Here is a 21,446-nt window from a genome sequence, read left to right on the forward strand (position 1 = left end):
AGTTTTCAAGATATGCTTTTGGGTCAGTATATACGACCCTTGACATGGGAATGGCGGAGGATAAGTGAGTTATAAAGGGAAGGGATCTCAATTTAAACCAGAAATGACTAAAACACATCTTTGACTGGATCTATGAATAAATCTATGACTGGGTTTGGACAGTACTTGCTTTTTAGGCAAAACAATGAATGATGCAATCTGAAGCTGGTATTGCGTCATACATGATATGAATTGCATCATGTTATTCCTAGAAGTCATGGATGATGCAATCATAACGAAGCTTCCATCACTCTGCTGAACAAATTGCCCTATATCAGCTCTAGAAATCATACGGTGTCGTGCTTTTATTTGTCAGTGTTTGATTTTGCAAAGGGACACATTTCTGTTTAGCCAAAGTGAGCAGAGATGCCTCGTACTTGTGTGAACAGTACAGATAACTTCTGCTATGTTTGTGGTGAAGTGATTTTTGCATCACAAAAGCGCAGTATAACCACTATGGTTAAGAAAGCCTATCACCTTTATTTTGGCTGCAAAATTGGAGATCAGGACAAGAGGTGGGCCCCACACATATGCTGCAACACTTGTGCAACAAATCTTCGCCAGTGGTTGAACAGGAAAAGGAAATCTATGCCTTTTGCAGTGCCAATGATTTGGAGAGAGCCAACAGATCATACCAGCAATTGTTACTTCTGCATGGTGCCTGCAGTTGGGAAAGGTGTGTCAAAGAAGAAAAAGTGGACTGTGCATTATCCAAATATTCATCAGCTATACGCCCAGTACCCCACGGAGAAGGACTGCCGGTTCCTGATACACCAGAATCATTCTCACTTGAGTCAGACGAGGAAGAGGATGAAACTTCTGGTCCTGAACCATCAATGTCACAGGATCCACATTTTCTCCCATCCTCCTCCTCTGAACCACACCTCATAACGCAAGGTGAACTGAATGACCTTGTCAGGGATTTGGAACTACCCAAGAGTAAGGCAGAGCTGTTGGGCTCCAGACTACAGCAGGGGAATCTCCTGGCAGGTGATGTTAGGGTTTCCATGTTCCGTGACCATCAAAAGGATCTTGTCCCATTCTTCTTCATGGAAGGTGATCTTGTAGCCTGCAACAACATCAATGGTATGATGGCAGCCCTCAACATAGTTCACGATCCAGATGAGTGGGAGACTGTTCATTGATTCATCGAAGATGAGTCTTAAAGCTGTTTTACTGCATAATGGCAATGTTTTGCCATCAATTCCAGTTGGTCATGCAGTCCATATGAAGGAAACCTATGACAACATGAAACAACTTTTGAGGTGCATAAACTATGACCAACATCAGTGGCAGCTTTGTGGTGATTTGAAGGTTGTTGCTCTCTTGCTTGGTCTGCAGACTGGATACACAAAGTACTGCTGTTTTCTCTGCGAATGGGATAGTCATGCAAGAGATTCCCACTACGTCAAGAAAGATTGGCCACTCCGACAGTCATTGGAGCCTGGGAGGAAAAGTGTTCAGCATCCACCACTTGTTGAATCAAGGAAGATTTTGTTACCACCCTTACACATCAAGCTGGGTCTGATGAAGAACTTTGTCAAGGCCAATGACAAAACACAAGCGGCTTTCAAGTACCTCCGTGGAAAATTTCCAAGGTTAAGTGAAGCTAAGATAAAGGAAGGTGTCTTTGTTGGTCCTCAGATTCATGAACTTCTTCGAGATGATGCATTTGACCATGCACTGCGTGGCAAGCAAAAGACGGCATGGAAAGCCTTCCAGTTAGTGGCAATAAGGCAGACAACTACAGGTTGTTGGTGGAAAACCTCCTCAAGGCATACAAAAGCCTTGGTTGCAACGTGTCACTAAAGATACATTTTTTGCACTCTCATCTAGATTTTTCCACCGAACTGCAGAGCAGTGAGCGACGAGCAGGGCGAGCGATTTCACCAGGACATTGCAACAATGGAGAAACGCTATCCGGGCAAATGGAGCCCATCAATGCTTGCAGACTATTGCTGGACAGTGACAAGAGATGCTCCATTTAATGAATACAAGAGACAAGCCAAGAAGCGCCGAGTAGACACTGAATAGGACTAAACTATGTACATAATAGTTTTTTGCCTTTTGTTTCATCATAAATTTTATTTATATAACCCTTTTGCTGATTTTTAAAGTGTTACATAAACAGGACAGGTGAAATATTATCATGTAAAGCAACCAGAAACACATGAAAAGACCTAGGTTTACAATTTATGATTAAAACTCTACTATCTACACAATATACATAGACATAAAATGTAAAAAGTTAAATATCTTAGAAACAGTAGCCAATCAGTTGTTTTAATTGTCATATTTGAATTCAGCACATCAAAATACATAATAAATAGCACATTTTATCTCTGAAGCAGACGACTTCTCAAAAATTGTAGACCAGTGTTATTCATTTATATAGTGGGCCTGATTCTTCTGTCACTAAGGTCTTATCTACATAGGCAAGTTAAACAGGTTTAACTTCTTGTTTTTTGAACTGATATAGTTGAACCAATACAAACTCCCATGTGGACACTCTTTTTTTTTTTTTTTATTTCAGTTTGAGTGTCCTATTTTGGTTTAATTTAAATCTATTCCCAGTCGAATTAAGTAAACTGAAAAAAACCACTCTTTGAAATAAATGTCTCTACAAAGGAATTTGCACTGATTTAGATCAGTCTGAATTCACACCTTAGGTTATTCTAGTACAACTTCCCCATGTAGACAAGACCTTGCACTGGCGTATCTCAAGTGTAACTCTGTATAATTCACTGGCATAAAACAGGTAAATAAGATATAAAGAAATAAGATCAGAAGCTTCCCCTCTGCCTAATTCTCAGTAGCTGCAGTCACTGCAGGACGTTGAGTGGCTTGGTGGATAAGGGAAAGTCCCCTCTGCAGCCACTGTTGATTAATCCAGTTAGTTAGGTGACTAGCATGGCTGCCCCTACAGGTATGGTGCACCTCTTCCCCCAGAGCTCAAGTGCCATAACTCTGTACTGTGCCTTGTCTCCCCTGCCTAGAGAGCTGAAAGCCTGATGTTGCGCCTGAGCCTGTTATTGCTTAGTTGGTGGGATTTTTCTAGATTCCTGCTTTTGAATGGTTCTTGTGAGTGAGACACATTTTATTGATCAACCTTGCCTGAATTCTGTCTCTGCTGTTACATCACAACCCCACTTGGTCATAGCAAAAAAAGTTCTGAATGACTTCAAGATAGAAGGCAAATTTACATCTGTCATGTTTCACTGCTGAGTCTTGATGCCACACTCATTAACATCATGGTGTCTGAAAACAAATTACATCAGAATTAAATCAGTCTCCAGGTAAAGGACTATATTACAGGGTCCATTCTGTATGTCAGAAAATTGACCAGGTAGCAAGAGGTAAAACAGAAATACTATCCCGAGGTAGCAATTGTGTATTGCAGTGAGCCTTGCAGCACTAAAAATGCAATCCTTGGAAGTAAAATGTTGCTTAGCAGCAATATATTGTTAAAGCCGAGATATGGTGGGGAAGGGCTGAGGTTTTGATAATTAATCATTGATTAAACATGGCTAGTAGAGGAATTTCACTCTTTTTTTAATGTTTGGACATAATGGTTGTTAAACACTTCCATTTTTTTTCAGATAACCTTTTTGTGAACAAGCAGAATGGATACTACTACCACTCTCAGACTAGCTTGGATAGAGCTCCACATGACTACAATGGCAGAATTCGCAATGGGAGTGTCTATAGCGCACACAGCACTAACTCTTTGAATAACCCACAGCACTACTTGCAGCCATCTCCCATGTCCTCTAACCCAAGCATTACTGGAAGCGATGTCCTGAGACCTGATTATGTTCCGTCGCATCGACATAGTGCGCTAATACCACCTTCTTATCGGCCTACACCAGATTATGAAACTGTAATGAGACAGCTTAACAGAGGAATGATACACACAGATAGGCAGAGTCATTCTATGAGAAATCTTAACATCAGCAATTCATATGCCTACAGTAGGCCTGATGCTCTGGTCTATAGCCAACCTGAAATCCGAGAACATGCTCACTTCACCTCCCCGCAATCTAATCACTATCCTTTTAACCTGAGTTACAGTTTTCATAGCCAGTCTCCCTACCCATATCCTGCTGAACGGCGTCCAGTTGTTGGAGCAGTTAGTGTCCCTGAGCTGACAAATGTGCAGCTTCAGGCTCAGGAGTATCCAGCACCAAACATCATGAAGACCCAGGTCTATCGACCTCCTCCCCCTTACCCATACCCAAGACCTGCAAACAGTACCCCAGACCTGTCCCGACATCTTTACATTAGCAGCAGCAATCCAGATCTCATCACGCGGCGAGTCCACCATTCAGTGCAGACGTTTCAGGAAGACAGCCTGCCTGTTGCACATTCCCTTCAGGAAGTGAGTGAGCCCTTAACATCAGCACGGCATGCTCAGCTACAGAAAAGGAACAGTATTGAAATAGCTGGACTTACCCACAACTTTGAAGGCATAAGAATTAAAGAGCGGACCATGTCAGCTTCTGCTGCAGATGTGGCTCTTCCAAGGGTCATGTTGGCAGGGTCACAGCCCTGCATTTTCATAGAGAGAACAAAGCAAGAAGAAAATAAGGAGCAAGAAGAAAGTTTGAACTGTGATCATAAGAAGTCTCTTTCAGATGCCACTATGCTGATTCACAGCAGCGAGGAAGAGGAAGAATTTGAAGAAGAAAACAAAGCTAGTACAACTCTGACTCCTCTCACTGATGATCAAACCCAGCTTTCTGCTATTATGGGTGGCTATCCTCAGGAATCCTTACTAAGTTACCCCTACAGTTCTGTTGCTTCACCTCCTGGCCCTTTGCATATCCTTGAGCCTAAGTTACATATTTCGGAGACGGAAAAGAGGATAAAAGATGTGAGCCCAGTACACTTAATGGCTGAAACCCAGGTGCAGAGAAGAGGCGAAGGATTGCTGACTCCGTCTATGTCAGAATCTGACCTTACGACTTCGGGAAGGTACAGAGTGAGAAAGGATTCTCTAAAGAAGAGACCCGTCTCTGATCTTCTGTCAGGGAAGAAGAATATAGTGGAAGGTCTTCCCCCTTTAGGAGTAAGTGGATATTATTTCTCTCTCTTCTCGTGGCTCCTGATAATAGATCTGATACCAATCATTGGTGTTTTTAAAAAAGTTTTTTCAATATCTTTGAAGCATAGCAATTAAATGAAGTAACCTTCCTCTCCATTGCCCTCTCTCTCGCTCTGTTTCCTGCTTTCTCTCCTTATTTGTCTCTTTTGTCTCCCCCCCCCCCCAGTCTGTTCAGCCAGTCTTCCTACCCCACCCCCTATTCAATCTGTAGCTAGGGGGGACTGGCTCTGAGACCTCCTCAGCCTCATATAACCCATGCATGAGTCATCCAGGGTGGCTTTTAATAGGCCACGGTTCCTAGAGCCGCCTCCTCCCCCCCCCATTCACCAGGCAACTGAAGCAGGAGCAGCTACATCCACTTCTCTGGCAGTTTTGTGACCGACATTAGACCCATTCCCATAATTTGAGCATTGGACTTAACTGAATGTTCACTTGTCTTCTGACACACTTCCCACTCCCTCTCCTCCTAATGTGATGTCATTAAGCACCTCCCTGCTTTGTATTCACTCCTTGGTTTTTCCCTTTTCCAGGCGCTCCCTCCCTTCCTCTCTTACCTTTTAACTATTCTTTCATCCCTAAAAACTTAGTCCCTCCTTGCCATTCCCCTCCCTCCCACAAACACAAACTGACACTCCTGCCCACAAAACCTCCTACAAGATGTGTGCAGAATCACACAATGTAATTCATGATCTTCTTTGTTTTTAGTCTGTTTAGTTTGCAAGTTCTTAGGGCAGGAACTATAACTCCATGTGTTTGTACAGTGCCTCGCTCATTGTGGGTGCTACTGTAATAAAAACAAAATAATAATATTTTTTCTTCCTTTTAGCCACTAGCTTTTTTTTTTCCTGTTTCCCTACTTTTAGTTTGCTTTTTTTTTTTTATTGATTGTACTACATTAACCTCTTCCCCAGGGTCACTACCAGCAGCTGCCAAGTAGCATTTTATACAGGGAAGAGCAGCAATCAGAAACTGACTGGCATACTAGTTTTACTGCTTTAGCAGCTGCTACAGCTGACTTTGCAGAAACTAAATACTGTAGGCTTAGTCTATTTATCTAGGCACTTATATAGCCCTCATCATTGTCCCTCTGAATCCAGCTTTCTAGCATGGAGCTGGATGCAGAAAGAGACCTAGTAGAATTGCACAACCTTAGTCAATTACCTTTTAAGAACTTTATAATTGTATATAATTTCTGTGTCTCTTCCCCCTCTGTTACACTAACATCAAGTAAAACTAATGAGGTTCTTCTGTTGATAGGTTTATATTCAGAGGTAGCTTGAACTCTCACCTTGTGTCATGGGTCCAGATCCTCAAAGGTTTTTAGGCACCTAAGTCGTAATTATTGCAATGTGACCTTTAAATATCTTTGAGGTTTGGGTCTTGCTCTTTACATGGTATATGTTTTTGAGACATTTGTGAATCTACCCTGCTTTTTCATTCGACTGTGTTTGTAATTAGTTTGCTTTCAGAGAGAGAGACTCACTTTAGTTTTAAACCGGGATGTTCTTTACTCATTGGAAATGTTCAATAGAATACTGTCTTATTCAGCAAGTAACATTGTTTAGTTATTTTAAAATATAGCTAGAACAAGGTGGGTGAGGTAATATCTTTTATTGGACCAACTTCTGTGGAGCTCGAAAGCTTGTCTTTCACCAACAGAAGTTGGTCCAGTAAAAGATAGTACCTTACCCACTTCATCTCTCTCTCATCCTGAGACCAACATGGCTACAACAACCCTGCAAACAATACAGATAAAACCTAATTCCTTTCAGTACTTAATGCTGAGATTTATATCCTGATAAGACTGATAGAGGCATTCTTTCCATGGTCTTTTGCTCCCACTGTGGTCCTTTGTTATTGGGTTTCCATTCATTCATTCTTGCACATAGTCCCATTCTCTTAGCTTTGGCATTTAGCAGTGTTTTCATTTCTGTTACTGCCTGTTAGCTCTTGGATATATTCATTTTATTTTATTTTATTTATTTATTTATTTATTTACTCTCACACCACATGTGTCCATGTTGTGTTTCAGGTTTTTTCACTGTGATAAATTCTTCAGGTCTATTATTTTTGTTAGCAGCCAAACTTATAAACTGTAGGATTGAGACATTTGCTTTCTCTAGTATATAAGTGTTTAAAAGATCATGGTGGAATGATTCTTAACACAAAAATTCCCCTGAATTTGTACTAATATTTTCCTCTAACAGTAAGTGATTACTGCAAAATTAAAGATTCAGGCCCTGATTTTCCAAAGGCCCTTAACTCTACCTCTAAGTCTCGACCACATTTTTGCATTTGAAATTTGTTGTAGGCCCATTTTTTTTACTGGTTTGACATTTAAGACCCCTCCCCACACCCCATCTGCAGTCTAATGCTTATGCATCTAAGTGCTATAAAATGCACCCATAAAATTGTGCTCTCTGAGGCCGCTTCTGAAAACTGGGCCTATAAACTATATAGTGTGATGCACATAATCATTTAGATGTGTGATATCCCTTTGTGGTATTTTTTTCTGTCTTATTCGTACTATTAAAGATTTTAATTCTATTGAGGACTGTAAACTGCCCAGAATTGCCCTTGCACTGTGACCTAGCCTTGGAGAGCACAATATTTGTCATTCTTGTGGCGTTTCAGAAACTTGTATCTGGAATGAAGTCCGACTGGTGTCCTGTCCTAGGAAAGAATGTGGCTTTACCACTGCAATCTCTTAGACAGTGGTTAGCAAAGAGATACGGCTGTGCATTGTCTTCTGTTTGCAAAAAAGGTGTCAGAGGAGTCCCTCTTATTAAGCTGAACCCCTATGAAGACCACGTTATAATCTGTTTTGTGGATATTACAATTTTTAAATTTTTTCTGCAGGGTATGAAAAAGAATAGAACTGATGCAAAAAAAATAGGGCCTCTGAAGCTAGCTGCCCTAAATGGACTAACCTTGTCTCGAATGCCTTTGCCAGATGAGGGTAAAGAAGAGCCTACCAGAGCAACAAATGATGAACGGGTATGTTAGTTTTCTAGAGTGTTTGGTTTCTCTTAGCCAGGCAATCTTAAAAATGAACTGTATCGTCATTGTGTTTTGTGCTAATTACTAGAACATCTCACCCTCAGAATAATTCAGACATAGAAGGTGGCAGCAAATTGGTGAAAGAGACTTCTAATTATTGGTTAGTTGTTGGGAAAAGTGCCTAATGAGACTAAGGATGAAAGGAGGGAGGGATGGCTCAGTGGTTTGAGCATTAGCCTGCTAAACCCAGGGTTGTGAGTTCAATCCTTGAGGGGCCACTTAGGGATGGGGAAATATCAGTACTTGGTCCTGCTAGTGAAGGCAGGGGGCTGGACTCTGACCTTTTGGGATCCCTTCCAGTTCTATGAGATAGGTATATCTCCATCTATTATATATAAGATTCACCTGCTATCCAGCTTCTGGGCAGTAGTTAAAATAGTATCCAGAATTTTTTAAATTAGAAACTTCCCCTCTGTTTCCCACTGAGGTGTATGCTGTTCCTGGTAGGGGCTGTGACTTTCTGTGTGACTTGTACTGTTGGTGCTTACTTGTTAAATTTTTATTATTTATTATCCTAGTTAGAATTCGCTCCAGGGTTCAGGTCTTTGCAGGTGACATTGATATTTCTCCTCAGGAAAAACCCTGAAAAAAAAGATGGATCTTAAACAATGCCCTGAAGATCAACACATATATACTGTCTCAAACCTGTGAGGGAAGCAGGCTCCAAAGCTGAGGGTCATCCAGCTGAGAAAGCTGGGATCAAGGCAGTTTAAAGCTGGGATGTGCAGCATAAGCAAGAGCGCTCTGGCTAATCTAAGTGTCATGAGAGGATATGGGATGAAAATAGGCAGAACCCAAACTATATAGGACTCTATAGAGCAATATTATCACCCTGAATTATACCCAGGAGCATAGCCAGTGCAGTCCTTGGAGAAGTAGTGTAAAGTGCATCCTTCAGCCAACACTTAAGTACCTGATTCTGTGCATAACATAGCACGCTCAACTTCATCTCCACTTTAACTCAATTCACTGAGAAGGTCACTGAGCACCTTGCAGGACTGAACCCTCAATGAGAAACCACATTCTGCACCAACTACAAACTTCCAAATGGCTTCCAAAGGGTAATCCAGTGTCAAGCACATAGCAGTAATTCATTCTGGGGATCTCAAAGATTTGGATAACTGAGTAAGGTCCACACACTGGAGAGAGGTGTTGTAATTTTCTGGACAAATGTAGCTAGAAAATGGCATTTTTAGCCATAGGTGCACCATAGGAGTCTAGGGCTACATCTACACAACAGGGGGGAATCGATTTAAGATACACAAATTCAGCTACGTGAATAGCGTAGCTGAATTCGACATATCGCAGCTGACTTACCCCGCTGTGAGGACCGCGGCAAAATCGACCTCCGCGGCTTCCTGTCGACGGCGCTTACTCCCACCTCCGCTGGTGGAGTAAGAGCATCTATTAGGCGATCGATTGTCGCGTCCCGACGGGACACGATAAATCGATCCCTGAGAGGTCGATTTCTACCCGCCGATTCAGGCGGGTAGTGTAGACCTAGCCTAGGAGATGCTGGGGACCTAAAATAACACCACATTGTCAATGAAGTTAGCAAACCGACACAGCCATTAATGGCTTGAGCTTCAGTGAGCACACTTTATCCACACCCCAGTTTTTTCCAAGCACTTGGGGAAAACGGGGAATCTGCACTGATAGGATAGATAAAAAGGAGTCAGAGATGTGTGTCCTCTGCATCCACATCCCTGCAGTGTCTTTCCCAGCAGCCCTGTCTGCAGTGCATGTTGAATAGGAGGGTGACAAAATAGAACCTTGCAGACCTCTGCACAGTAGAACCAATAGGGCAGAGGCGCAATTGCCTAGTACCACCCACAGGAATCTATTAGAGGAAAGAATCGAGTCATTCTTGAAGTAAATAGTGAAAGCTTTTAAAAGCAGATATTGTTGCCGCTGTTATAACACTGAGCACTCTTGTGCGTGATGCTGTACAAACAAGAAGTTTACCATTAAAATAGGGCACAGACAAAACAATTCGGACGTATGTAATAGAAGTAAATCCAGTCTGAGGACTGCAAATATTTGTAGAGGACCAAGAAGTTCGTTCAACATATACTTGTGAAGCTCAGATTCATGCTACTGTGCCCTTGTAGTCAATTTCATAGTAGGAACTTGACCAAGAAGAAAGTCAGAAACTTCCCTGTGAGTGTGCCAATGTATGAATTGTTATGGAGATTTTACACCTTTCTCTGTACCATCTGGTAACGGCAGATGAGGATACCAGACTAGATGGTTGATTTGTCTCATACTGTGTGGCTGTTCTGATGTTATCGTGAGAGTCTGGTGCACGTCACACACACACACACACACACACACACACACACACACACACACACACACACACACACACACACACACACACACACACACACTTCTCTTGCTTAAATCTCCCCCCCGCTTTTTTTTTTTAAGTAAACAGTTGCTGAAATTCCAAAAGTGTCTTCTGATTAGAAAGTATTTTGGTTTTGAAAAAAAAATTTGTTTTTCAGCAGGTCTTGTTAAATAAAAATAAAACAATTAATGAAACATAAATGAAAAACAATACAGAAAATAATTAAAAATAAAACAGAATTATTATGGTAGGAGGAATTTGTGCTTATACCTCATCTGCAGCAGGAGTTTGTAGGAAGGATTTGCTGCCATCTTCAACATTTATCATCTGCAGGCTGATAAAACTGAGAGAGTATTTGCAGAGTATGCTGAATTTATTCATTTAACAAAACACTTTGTTGTTCAGGTGGCTCTCCAGATTCAAAACAAAGCTGACCAGATAATAGAGTTGGAAGATACCTCTCAAATTAGCTACTGCAACCTGCTACATCAAGCAGGAAGGACTGTACACATCCCCGTCCAAACTTATCTATCCTTGCCTCAAATACCTGTAGAGACTCTGTCCTAACTACCTTGTTTGGCAAAATGTTACCATGTCTGATTGGATTATCTATATAGAAATCAAGGAATAATTTGGAATGTTATTTACTATTTCCATCTCCTAGTGCCATATTCTTACATTCTTCATCCATCTTCACTTAGACAAAACTCCCATTAACGTAAATTAGTTTAATCTGAGTAAAGACCCCAATATTTGGCCACTCCTGAATTATTGTGATTGTAAAAACAGTGATAGCTGGAAAGGGCTTTTAAAAATTAAGTGAGAGAAATTTGTGCTCTTTTTTTTTTTTTTTTTTTAATTAAATTCTTTTCATTGCAATGTTAAGAGTAAAATTGAGTGGGGCTGTGGCATTATATGATCATCTTATTCTATCTTTTAGTGTAAAATTCTAGAACAACGGCTGGAACAGGGAATGGTGTTTACCGAGTATGAGCAGATTCAAAAGAAAAGGCTCATAGATGGAGAGTGCTCAATAGCTCGGCTCCCTGAAAATGCAGAGAGAAACAGGTTCCAGGATGTCCTTCCCTATGATGATGCCAGAGTGGAGCTGGTCCCAACCAAAGAAAACAACACTGGCTATATCAATGCATCCCATATTAAGGTAAGATTAATACTGATGAAGAACATTTTACAGAATGATTCTTGCAGCTAGTATCAAAAGCCTCTTTATTAATCGGTTAAAATCATTCTGAATAGCTTAACAGTGTTGCCAGGGTAGTTGGCTTGCTGGATTGGCTGACTGAGCACACTGACCTCTGCACTTTGAAATGTCAGGGCACCGGGGGCTATGAGGAGGGTCTTGGTGATGAAGACCTGAGTTGGTGGTGCTAGCTTCAGAGCAGCACGACACTGCTGGGAGATACTTTTCTTTCTCTTAACTGTGCAGGGGATTGCAACTGTTGCACTAAGGGAAGTGTTAGGACTGAAGTTGAAAAACTGATGACTGATAAATGAGTAGGAGTACTTGTGGCACCTTAGAGACTAACAAATTTATTAGAGCATAAGCTTTCGTGAGCTACAGCCACAAATCTGACATCAGGAATCATAATACTCAAAAACCAGTGGGAGAACACTTTAACCTGTCTGGCCATTCAATGACAGACCTGCGGGTGGCTATCTTACAACAGAAAAACTTCAAAAACAGACTCCAACGAGAGACTGCTGAGCTGGAATTGATATGCAAACTAGATACAATCAACTCAGGATTGAATAAGGATTGGGAATGGCTGAGCCATTACAAACATTGAATCTATCTCCCCTTGTAAGTATTCTCACACTTCTTATCAAACTGTCTGTACTGGGCTATCTTGATTATCACTTCAAACGTTTTTTTTTCTCTTACTTAATTGGCCTCTCAGAGTTGGTAAGACAACTCCCACCTGTTCATGCTCTCTGTATGTCTGTATATATATCTCTTCAATATATGTTCCACTCTATATGCATCCGAGGAAGTGAGCTGTAGCCCACGAAAGCTTATGCTCTAATAAATTTGTTAGTCTCTAAGGTGCCACAAGTACTCCTGTTCTTTTTGCGGATACAGACTAACACGGCTGCTACTCTGAAACGTGATAAATGAGTGTGGGTAAATGCCCAGTCAGACCCTCTTTCCCTTTTCATGCTGGCCTAATATTCACTATTTTGAGGAAGAGAGATTTTCCTTAGGTCTTATCTATGTGAAGATGCAGTGTGCAGCAAGCGGGGGTGTAAAACTACAGCACTGTAGCCTGCCACACACTAAGCAACTGTGTGGACTCTGTTACTGCGCACTAAAAGTTCTGTAGTGTGCTTTGACGTACCGCTGTTTGAAACAGCAGAACATCACAGCACACAATGGAACCTTTAGAGCACAGTAACAGGGTCCACACAGCCACTTAGTGAGTGGCAGACTAGAGGACTGTACATTCAAACCCTGCCTAGCCACACATTAAGTCTCGGTGTAGTCAAGCCCTTAGGCCTTAAGAGAGACTCCATGATCACATATCTGAGGCATCTGCCATATACTGTTCATTCAGTTGCTTTCTCTTTTTTCTTTGTCATACATTAATAGAAGGTAAATCAATGCTTTGGGGATGTAAAAAGCTGGACAATAATCCTTAAAGCACACTGGGGTCCTTTGAGATCAAAGCTGGTATATATGTGTCAGGTATTGTAATTGCCCAGTCTGACTCCATTCGCAGCAGAGACAGACATACACCCAACCTAAAGAACTGAAATTTAAGGGCCCTATTGTTCCCTCTCCTTCTGTGGATTTGGCCTGGGAGCACAGAAGGTGGGAATGCTAGCTTCATGCTGGAACTTCCCTGGCTGGGCACAGGGAGTAGATGGAGCCAGGTGGGAAACTGCTCTTCACAGTATAACCCCTTTCCCCTGGCCCCAGCCTCTTTCCTTAAAGATTATAAGGAACCTCTTGCAAGGTGAACTCCATAGAATTTCCAGGGCCCTTTGCCCTTTTCCAGTGGGTGTTTCCACAGGGAGGTGGGTTATAGTCTTATTTGATTTGATGCTTCTAAAGAGAGTTAAGATCTCCTTAAAATAAATAAACTAATGGAGATATCCTCTGTCCTAGAACTAGACAGGACCTTGAAAGGTCATCGATTCCAGCACCTTGCCTTCACTAACAGGACCACGTACTGATTTTTTCCCCAGATCCCTAAGTGGCCCCCTCAAGGATTGAACTCCCAACCCTGGGTTTAGCATGCCAATGCTCAAACCACTGAGCTATCCCTCCCTTCTTATCTGTAGGCAGCTCTAAACAAGGTTATATGTTGTTGGTTTTTAAGTTTGTTTGGTTTGGTTTTTTTATGGCCTTTTGCTGCCTGGCATAGTATTGAACAGTTTTCATACTCGATAACAAGCTATAAGTCAGCATTTTGAATTTCCTGAATCAAAATTGGGAGGAAAAATATATTGACTAGTGTAGACTCCTTTTAACACTGTAATAATGGCATTGAAATGGCTAGAAAATGTCTTTAAAGCCTAATTTGTCTGACTACACAGAATTCACCCAATATGAAAGAATGTTGATGTAGCCTCAGTTGTCCAGTATGGTTGGTTTTAAAATACTGTATCTCTAGTTGTTTTTCTCCTCTAAATGTTCATTTAACCTTTTTTAAAGGACTATATAAATGATGACTTCAACACGACAGGGTGCAAATACTAGGTGGAGTCAGATTTATATGTTTTACAAATGGCATCATTTGATTCCCAAATGTCACTTCCAACTCCAAACTTTAAAGTCACTCATTTTGCAAACAACTTTCTTGGTAACCAGTAATTTAACATTCTCTTTTTGCATTTTTTACAGGTCTCTGTCAGTGGCATTGAGTGGGACTATATTGCTACACAGGGCCCTTTGCAGAATACATGTCAGGATTTCTGGCAGATGGTGTGGGAACAAGGGATTGCCATTATAGCAATGGTGACAGCAGAAGAGGTGAGTCCTTAGGCCAGGTGTGCTTTGAAACGTTTCTCGATATAGTAATGTTAGTTAGGATCGTAATCTTGTGTGATATTTTTATATTGACAAAAAAATCCTTTTGCCAATATAGTTTTTCATTCAGGGAACTGTTAGAAGTTTTGTCAGTATAAACTGGTCTCCACTCGAGAGATTTGCTGAGATAGCTATACTGGCCAACCATTCTAGCGTAGACTCAGCCTTAGAAATGGTTTCCTCATTTACTAAGTCTGAGTCAAAGTTTGTGGAGAAGCCCTTTAGCGGTATATTGTGGGGTAGAAACGTTGGGATTGTTACAGCAAGTTCAATTGTGTATGTGTGTGTTCATGCCTTACGTTTGTAATGCTTTGCTTCCAAGGAGGGTGGGCGAGAAAAGAGCTTCAGGTACTGGCCCCGACTTGGCTCAAGGCACAACACTGTCACCTATGGGAGATTTAAGATTACTACACGATTCCGGACAGACTCTGGCTGCTATGCAACTACCGGCTTGAAGATCAAACACCTTCTCACAGGGCAGGAGAGAACAGTTTGGCATCTGCAGTACACTGACTGGCCAGAGCATGGGTGCCCAGAGGATCCCAAGGGATTTCTGTGTAAGTTGTGTTAATCCCCTCCATTAGCCACACCACCTACTATGGTTGTAGAGCATACTGATGTTAAAGGTTTCTTCACACCAGTGATGGATGTTGGATTGCCTTTTTTTGTAGAAATGTATGTCTGTCTGCCTCTAAGCTCATGTACGTAATCATTAAAAACCATATAAATTGAAACATAATTACACTGCAAACTGTCACTTTAATAGCTCCCCAGCAAAAGAGAGTTAGGCTATTTCCCCAGGGAAACTCCCAAGTAAATAAATAATCCTTCCTGTTGCTTTGATGGGCTGTTAAAAATGTTTCAGTAAATCAATGTTCGTTGTCACGAATGTGACAGGAATGTTGCGGTTTGTTCTCTGATGTTCGTTACAATGGTAGTGATGTAATATGTATATTTACGTGTCTTTTTCTTTCCCATTGAAACTGACAGCATACTTGGAGGAGATACAGTCAGTGCGGCGCCATACAAACAGCACAGCAGATCCTAAAAGCTCTAACCCTCCTGTACTGGTGCACTGCAGCGCAGGTGTAGGAAGAACGGGAGTGGTCATATTGTCAGAGATCATGATTGCCTGTTTGGAACACAATGAGGTTATTTTCTTGCCTATGTTTTAAAATAAAAGCTTTTTTATGTGGAGATTGCTCAGGTCACCCAGATCATAAATATTGTGCTGCCTGATCTATTGAGCACTTATGGTGTGGCCTATGGAAAATCTTTACTGCTGAGGTTGGGAGAACCCTTACCAGCTCCTCACCCCCTTTAGTAATATTGTAAAAGCGTTTGCTAGTGCATCAGGTGTGCATTAACATGTATTTTTCATTCAGGAACCTTGTCCTGCAAGGTGCTGATCAATGCCTGTGTGGTGCAGGGCATCCGCACATCCTGTGGACTTCAGTAGGAGCTGAGGGAACCCAGCATCTTGCTAGTTTGGCTTTATGACCCATTTTTACAGATGCATTTTTTCAGTCTAGTCCCTGCACTTCATCAGATTTGCCTGGTTGCTGGGTGTATCTGTATTTATAATACTAGTGTTGTGTAGAAGACAGTGTGACCGTTTCATAAAATATTTAGAGGAGACATTAGCCCTGTCTGGCCATCACCGAAGGTGACCAGCTATAGACTATTGCACTTGTTGCTTTTTTCATTTTTGAATGTGCTCTGAAAGGTGATAGATACTGAAACTAAGATACTCTATGCTGATGCTACTTAGTATTTACACATGGCAGTGCTTTTCATCTTCAAAGCACTTGCCAAGCATTAAATTATTAAGCCTCATTATGAGGTACGCAAATTAGTATTAAGCCCTTTCTATAGATAAGGAAAATGAGGCCGACAATTTAAGTGACTTGGCCCAGGCCACAGTGGGTTAATTGTCAGAGTTGAGATCTGAGCTTAGGAGTTACTGACTCTGTGCCCTGTGCTTAGATCATGTATCTCTCCTGCCTTGAAAGAACAAACCACAGACTTATTAATCGCCAGTCGTTATAACAGTTAACTTCTTTCTTTTTCCAGATGCTGGACATCCCAAGAGTGCTGGACATGCTGAGGCAGCAGAGGATGATGATGGTGCAGACTCTCTGTCAATACACTTTCGTCTATGGAGTTCTTATTCAGTTCCTTAAAAGTTCTAGGCTTATATGACGCCCACCACTTCCTGTGGGACTGAATCATCTCAAGAGTTTATAAAAGGAGAATTGCAGTTGTCCAGACATACTTGCCTTTCGGGTGTTTTCCTCAATAGATAACTCATGCAGAGTTACCTTTTTGGCATGGTGTGGGGATATTAAATGCAAGTCCAAGGTATCAACCTTTGCAAAGCAAGATATTGACTGGACTAACTTCTTTCTGTGTTCAGCTATGTTAGGAAGGTTCTAACATAACACAACTGTGCTCTTGTGAAGTACCTGCCCACTTTCTTGATATTGTGTTACTCTGGGTAAATTAACTGTCAACTTTACCAAAAGTACACTAGGCAATTTTGGAAATAACCTATGGTTTTTTAAGTCTAAATTGCTTTTTTAAAAACAGAGCATTAGCTCTAAGTGTGGAAAAAATATCTGTAGAGTTGCATAGCGAGGGGCATGACTGCCCCATTGGAATGCCAAGGTCTTAAGTAGTCTCACTCTACTTTCCATTTTGTATTTAAAACAATGCTAATATATTTTTTAAAATAGACTTGGTTTCTTCTGGTTCATTTAGCAGAACCAGCAGCTGCTAGAAACCTAAAAACATCAGGACAGTTATTTTTCTATTCAGCAAATTTAATTTTTTTTAGTCTTCAAAGAGATATACATTTGTAAACAGCACAAGTTTTCAGAGAAGAGCAGAAACGAAGACACTCAAATTAACTTTTCAGGATATGTACAAAAGTGAAAAGTACAAGAGGAAACTGTTGGTACCTGTAGAGTTCCAGGTAGTAGAATCAGCAAGAGAAAAGTCTTGTTACCTGCAGAGTGCTAGGTAATAAAATAGGCAAGTAGAAGGCATTGTTGCCTACATATTTCTAGGTGACATAAATGGTAAGAGAGAGGCACAGTTACCTACAGAGTTATAGGTAATAATCAGCAAGGGGAAGAGGTTATTGTCAATGGTTTTAGGTAAAAGTAAATGAACAAGAGAAGGTCAGTTACCTACAGGGTTCTAGGTAACAAAATGGACAAGAGGAGGTATATATTCAGTATTATTCATATATTTAGAGGACAGTTTGATTTTACTGGTTGAAATCGAAGTGGATGCAAATGATGTTTTAAGCACTTTTTTTTTTTTGCTCTCTTATTTATATAGCTAAGCATATAAACTGTAACCATATATCATTTAATAGATTAAAGTACCATTACTAACCTAACTGTTAATTTAGGAAGAGCCTTTGGAAATGATGAAGTGAGAGATAATAGAACTTAAAAGTAGGAAGTTGCATAGTGGTGAATGGGGACTGAGTATGTGCAAATGATGGTGCAAATGTGACGGCTGTGATTTTTGGTTGCACATGGTTAGTGCAAAGACTTCAGTATTAATTTTTACTCTCTCTAGCAAGAAAAGCTTAAAAACATCTTAATTTACAGTAGAATTCCTGAGCTTATTTTGTTAATCAGCTGAAAGGTTTTCGTTAGCCTTGTATGGTATTGTTGAGTTAAGGGTGTTTGATATACAGGAGGCCATCTGAGAATGATAGCAACACTCAGAAATGATAACTGATGATGATGGAGATGTGGGTATTTGCTCAAAAGAAGGCAGCATGGTCACTGGATGGGGCATGAAACTGGAAGTCAAGAGACCTGAGGGTCTGTTCCCTCTTCTGCCACTAACTCACTGTGTGACCTAAGTCAGATCACTTCACCTCTCTGTGCCTCTATTTGTAAAACAGGGGTAATAATGTTTCCCCACCATTGTAAAGGCTTTGAGATTTAGAGACAAACAGCTCGATTCAAGAGCTCTCTCTGTTGTTTGTAGATATCTAGTGGTCAATTGACTCCCTAAATCTTTGGAGGATCAGTCAGTGAACAAACAGACAAACATATTGTACCTCCCCCAGAGATCCCTGCTCCACGGAATGGGATTAGCATTTATTTGTCATTTTTATGACTGTCAGGATGGTGCGATTTACTTCTGATTAGCTGTGAGGAAGCTTTAAGCCCTAGTGTAAGAGACTAAAAGCTCCTTTCACAAGAAAAAATTATGTGCAATTTTTAATTAAAGGATAATAAAGGGTTGCTTCAGTTTCCTCTGTAATGATCTGCTCCCAAAATGATAGACAAGGTCCAAATGACAGTGTTAAAATATCACTCCCCCCAAAATTATACATCTCTACCCCGATATACACGAATTCGGATATAACGCGGTAAAGCTGTGCTCCGGGGGGGGCAGGGCTGCGCACTCCGGCAGATCAAAGCAAGTTCAATATAATGCGGTTTCACCTATAACGCGGTAAGATTTTTTTGGCTCCCGAGGACAACGTTATATCGGGGTAGAGGTGTATTACTTTGGGGTAGATTGCGAGAGCCATGTAGTGTTTTTTGGTGCCCTTTCCAATTTATATTGCCCTTAGTAAAAACGAATTTTATGTAGAGTTGCCATTGCCTTTCTAAGCATTGTTCTGTTATGTTTCATAAAGTGAAGATCTGGTCTGTGCATCCACGCCTTTTCCGAAAACCAGCTTGCTCTTTTCTGAGAACGCTATTGACTGCCTCTGATATACGCTGGACTATGATCTTGCACAATACTTTGCTTGGCACAGATAAAAGTGTGATACCACGCCAATTATTACAATCACTGAGAGTTCCTTTCTTTGGTATCTTCACTATAACCCCATTGGTCCACTCAGCTGGCACTTTTTCCCTTTCCCAGACTGATGTAAATAGAGGGGCCAGGATAGATGCTGTTAACTCAGGATTTATCTTGAACAATTCTGCATTCAAGTTATCCTTGCCAAGAGCTTTCCCATTTTTTAAGGATTTGATGGCTTGAATGATCTCTTCCTTAGTTGGAGTGTCTGTGTTGGTATCAAGATCATCTTCTGCCTCCTGGATGCTTGCTTTGTCTTTAGGTGGTTCCCTGTTCAGCAATTCTTTGAAATGCTCTGTCCAGCGCATTTCTTGTTTGTTTTCAGTTGTTAGTAGGTGGCCTTGTTTGTCCCTGATGAGAGTGTGTGTTGGTGTCTGATGTTTACCACTGATAAGCCGTGTCATTTTATAGACTGTTCCTTGTTCATCACAAGCAGCTGCATCATACAATCATAGAATATCAGGGTTGGAAGGGACCTCAGGAGGTCAGCTAGTCCAACCCCCTGCTCAAAGCAGGACCAATCCCCAACTAAATCATCCCAGCCAGGGCTTTGTCAAGCCTGACCTTAAAAAACAAACCAAACCAAACAAACAAACAAAAGCATCCACTGCTTGTGTTGCCGGATTATCAATATAATGCTGTATGTCCACTCTCACAAGGCGTTTGACTTCCCGGTGTGCCTTGCTATTCTGCTCGTGGTATTTGTTCTTTAGCTTCTGGGATTTTGTGTCTAAAACCCTTTTTTCTTCAGGGCTCATCTGGTTTCTATAGTACTCCATGTGCTGGGTGGAATCCACTCCTTCCTTCTCTTCTGCTGTAGCCTAGACAGACTTCACTGCTCTGTTTATAAATTGCTGTTACTTTGCCCCACATATTGCATTCCCCTCCTCTTCATCAAGGTTTGCAAGTGCTTGAAACCTGTTCTTTAACTGGAAAATGAAGGCTTTCTGAATTTCAGGGGCCTTTAGCTTGTCAATGTCATAATGTCTATGTCCCTTGTTTGGTGGACCCACACTTCAGTTTTAGCTTGATGGAGGCTGTCACAAGGTGGTGGTCGCTACCAACATCTGCACCCCTTCTCACTTTCACATCTATCAGTGATCGTTGCCATTTGCCATTGATCATGATATGGTCAATCTGGTTCTTATCTCTGCCATTTGGAGAACACCATATTAGCTTGTGAATTTCACAATGTTGAAATAGGGTTCCGCCGATGCCTACGTCATTCATATTACAGAAACCAACAAGCCTCTCTCCATTTTCATTCATGGTGCCACACTCATGTCTTCCCATTGCTCTGTCGTTTGTCTTGTCCTTACCAACCTTGGCATTCAGGTCTCCCATGACGATAGTTAGGTCGTGGTGTGGTACTCTCTCTAACTCCGCCTGTAGTGTAAGGTAGAATTTTTCCTTTACTTCTTCATCACTGTCATTTGTCGGAGCATAGCACTGAATCAGGGTGATATTATGTTTCCCTTTCAGTCTGGATCTCATAAGTCTGCTGCTGATGGATTTCCATTCAAGCAGGGAATGCTCCACTCCCTTCTTCAAAAGGAGAACAACACCCTCATAGTGTTGTCCATCATCCCGTCCAGAATACAGCAAAGTTTCTCTCGAAGCTGTTGTTAATCTTCCTGATCCCGTCCATCTGCTCTCACTGACACCCAGGATGTGTAAGCTGTAGTGTCTCATCTCTGCTGTGACCTGAGCTAGCTTCTCTGTTTTGTACGTTGTCCGTACGGTCCAAAAAACAAGTCTGGTTTTTGTCTTGGTGTTGAGCACTTCAGTCTTCATGCTAGTGACTTCCTTTCGGCTGTCACCCCTGGCAGTCATATGGGTCATTGACTCCTGAAAGCCATCACACACAGTAATGGTCGATTTCTCCGTCACTGTTTTCGTAACATATTTTGTTTTTTTTATGGGACAGGGTTGTTAGCTCTGTGCCTAACTTGCAACCTGGAGGACCAGGATGTCTGTTTTGTCTGTCCCCTCCCCCACAG

The 21,446-nt window shown here is 41.4% G+C and overlaps 1 protein-coding gene across 4 annotated transcripts in view; it reads left to right on the plus strand.

Moving 5' to 3' along the window:
• PTPN21 (protein tyrosine phosphatase non-receptor type 21) overlaps nt 1-19,378 on the plus strand; it is a 64,576-nt gene extending 45,198 nt beyond the window's left edge. For all 4 annotated transcript variants that reach the window (XM_034769403.1, XM_034769402.1, XM_034769405.1 and 1 more), the window contains 7 exons: nt 3,639-5,107; nt 8,003-8,140; nt 11,494-11,715; nt 14,419-14,547; nt 14,927-15,161; nt 15,595-15,755; nt 16,678-19,378. In XM_034769403.1, the coding sequence (XP_034625294.1) occupies nt 3,639-5,107; nt 8,003-8,140; nt 11,494-11,715; nt 14,419-14,547; nt 14,927-15,161; nt 15,595-15,755; nt 16,678-16,806 (2,483 nt within the window). In that variant the 3' untranslated portion in view covers nt 16,807-19,378. The remainder of the gene's footprint in view (nt 1-3,638; nt 5,108-8,002; nt 8,141-11,493; nt 11,716-14,418; nt 14,548-14,926; nt 15,162-15,594; nt 15,756-16,677) is intronic.
• The last annotated feature ends 2,068 nt before the right edge of the window (nt 19,379-21,446 follow it).

Source organism: Trachemys scripta, chromosome 4 (assembly GCF_013100865.1).
Source record: "Trachemys scripta elegans isolate TJP31775 chromosome 4, CAS_Tse_1.0, whole genome shotgun sequence".
NCBI classification, from domain to species: domain Eukaryota; kingdom Metazoa; phylum Chordata; order Testudines; family Emydidae; genus Trachemys; species Trachemys scripta.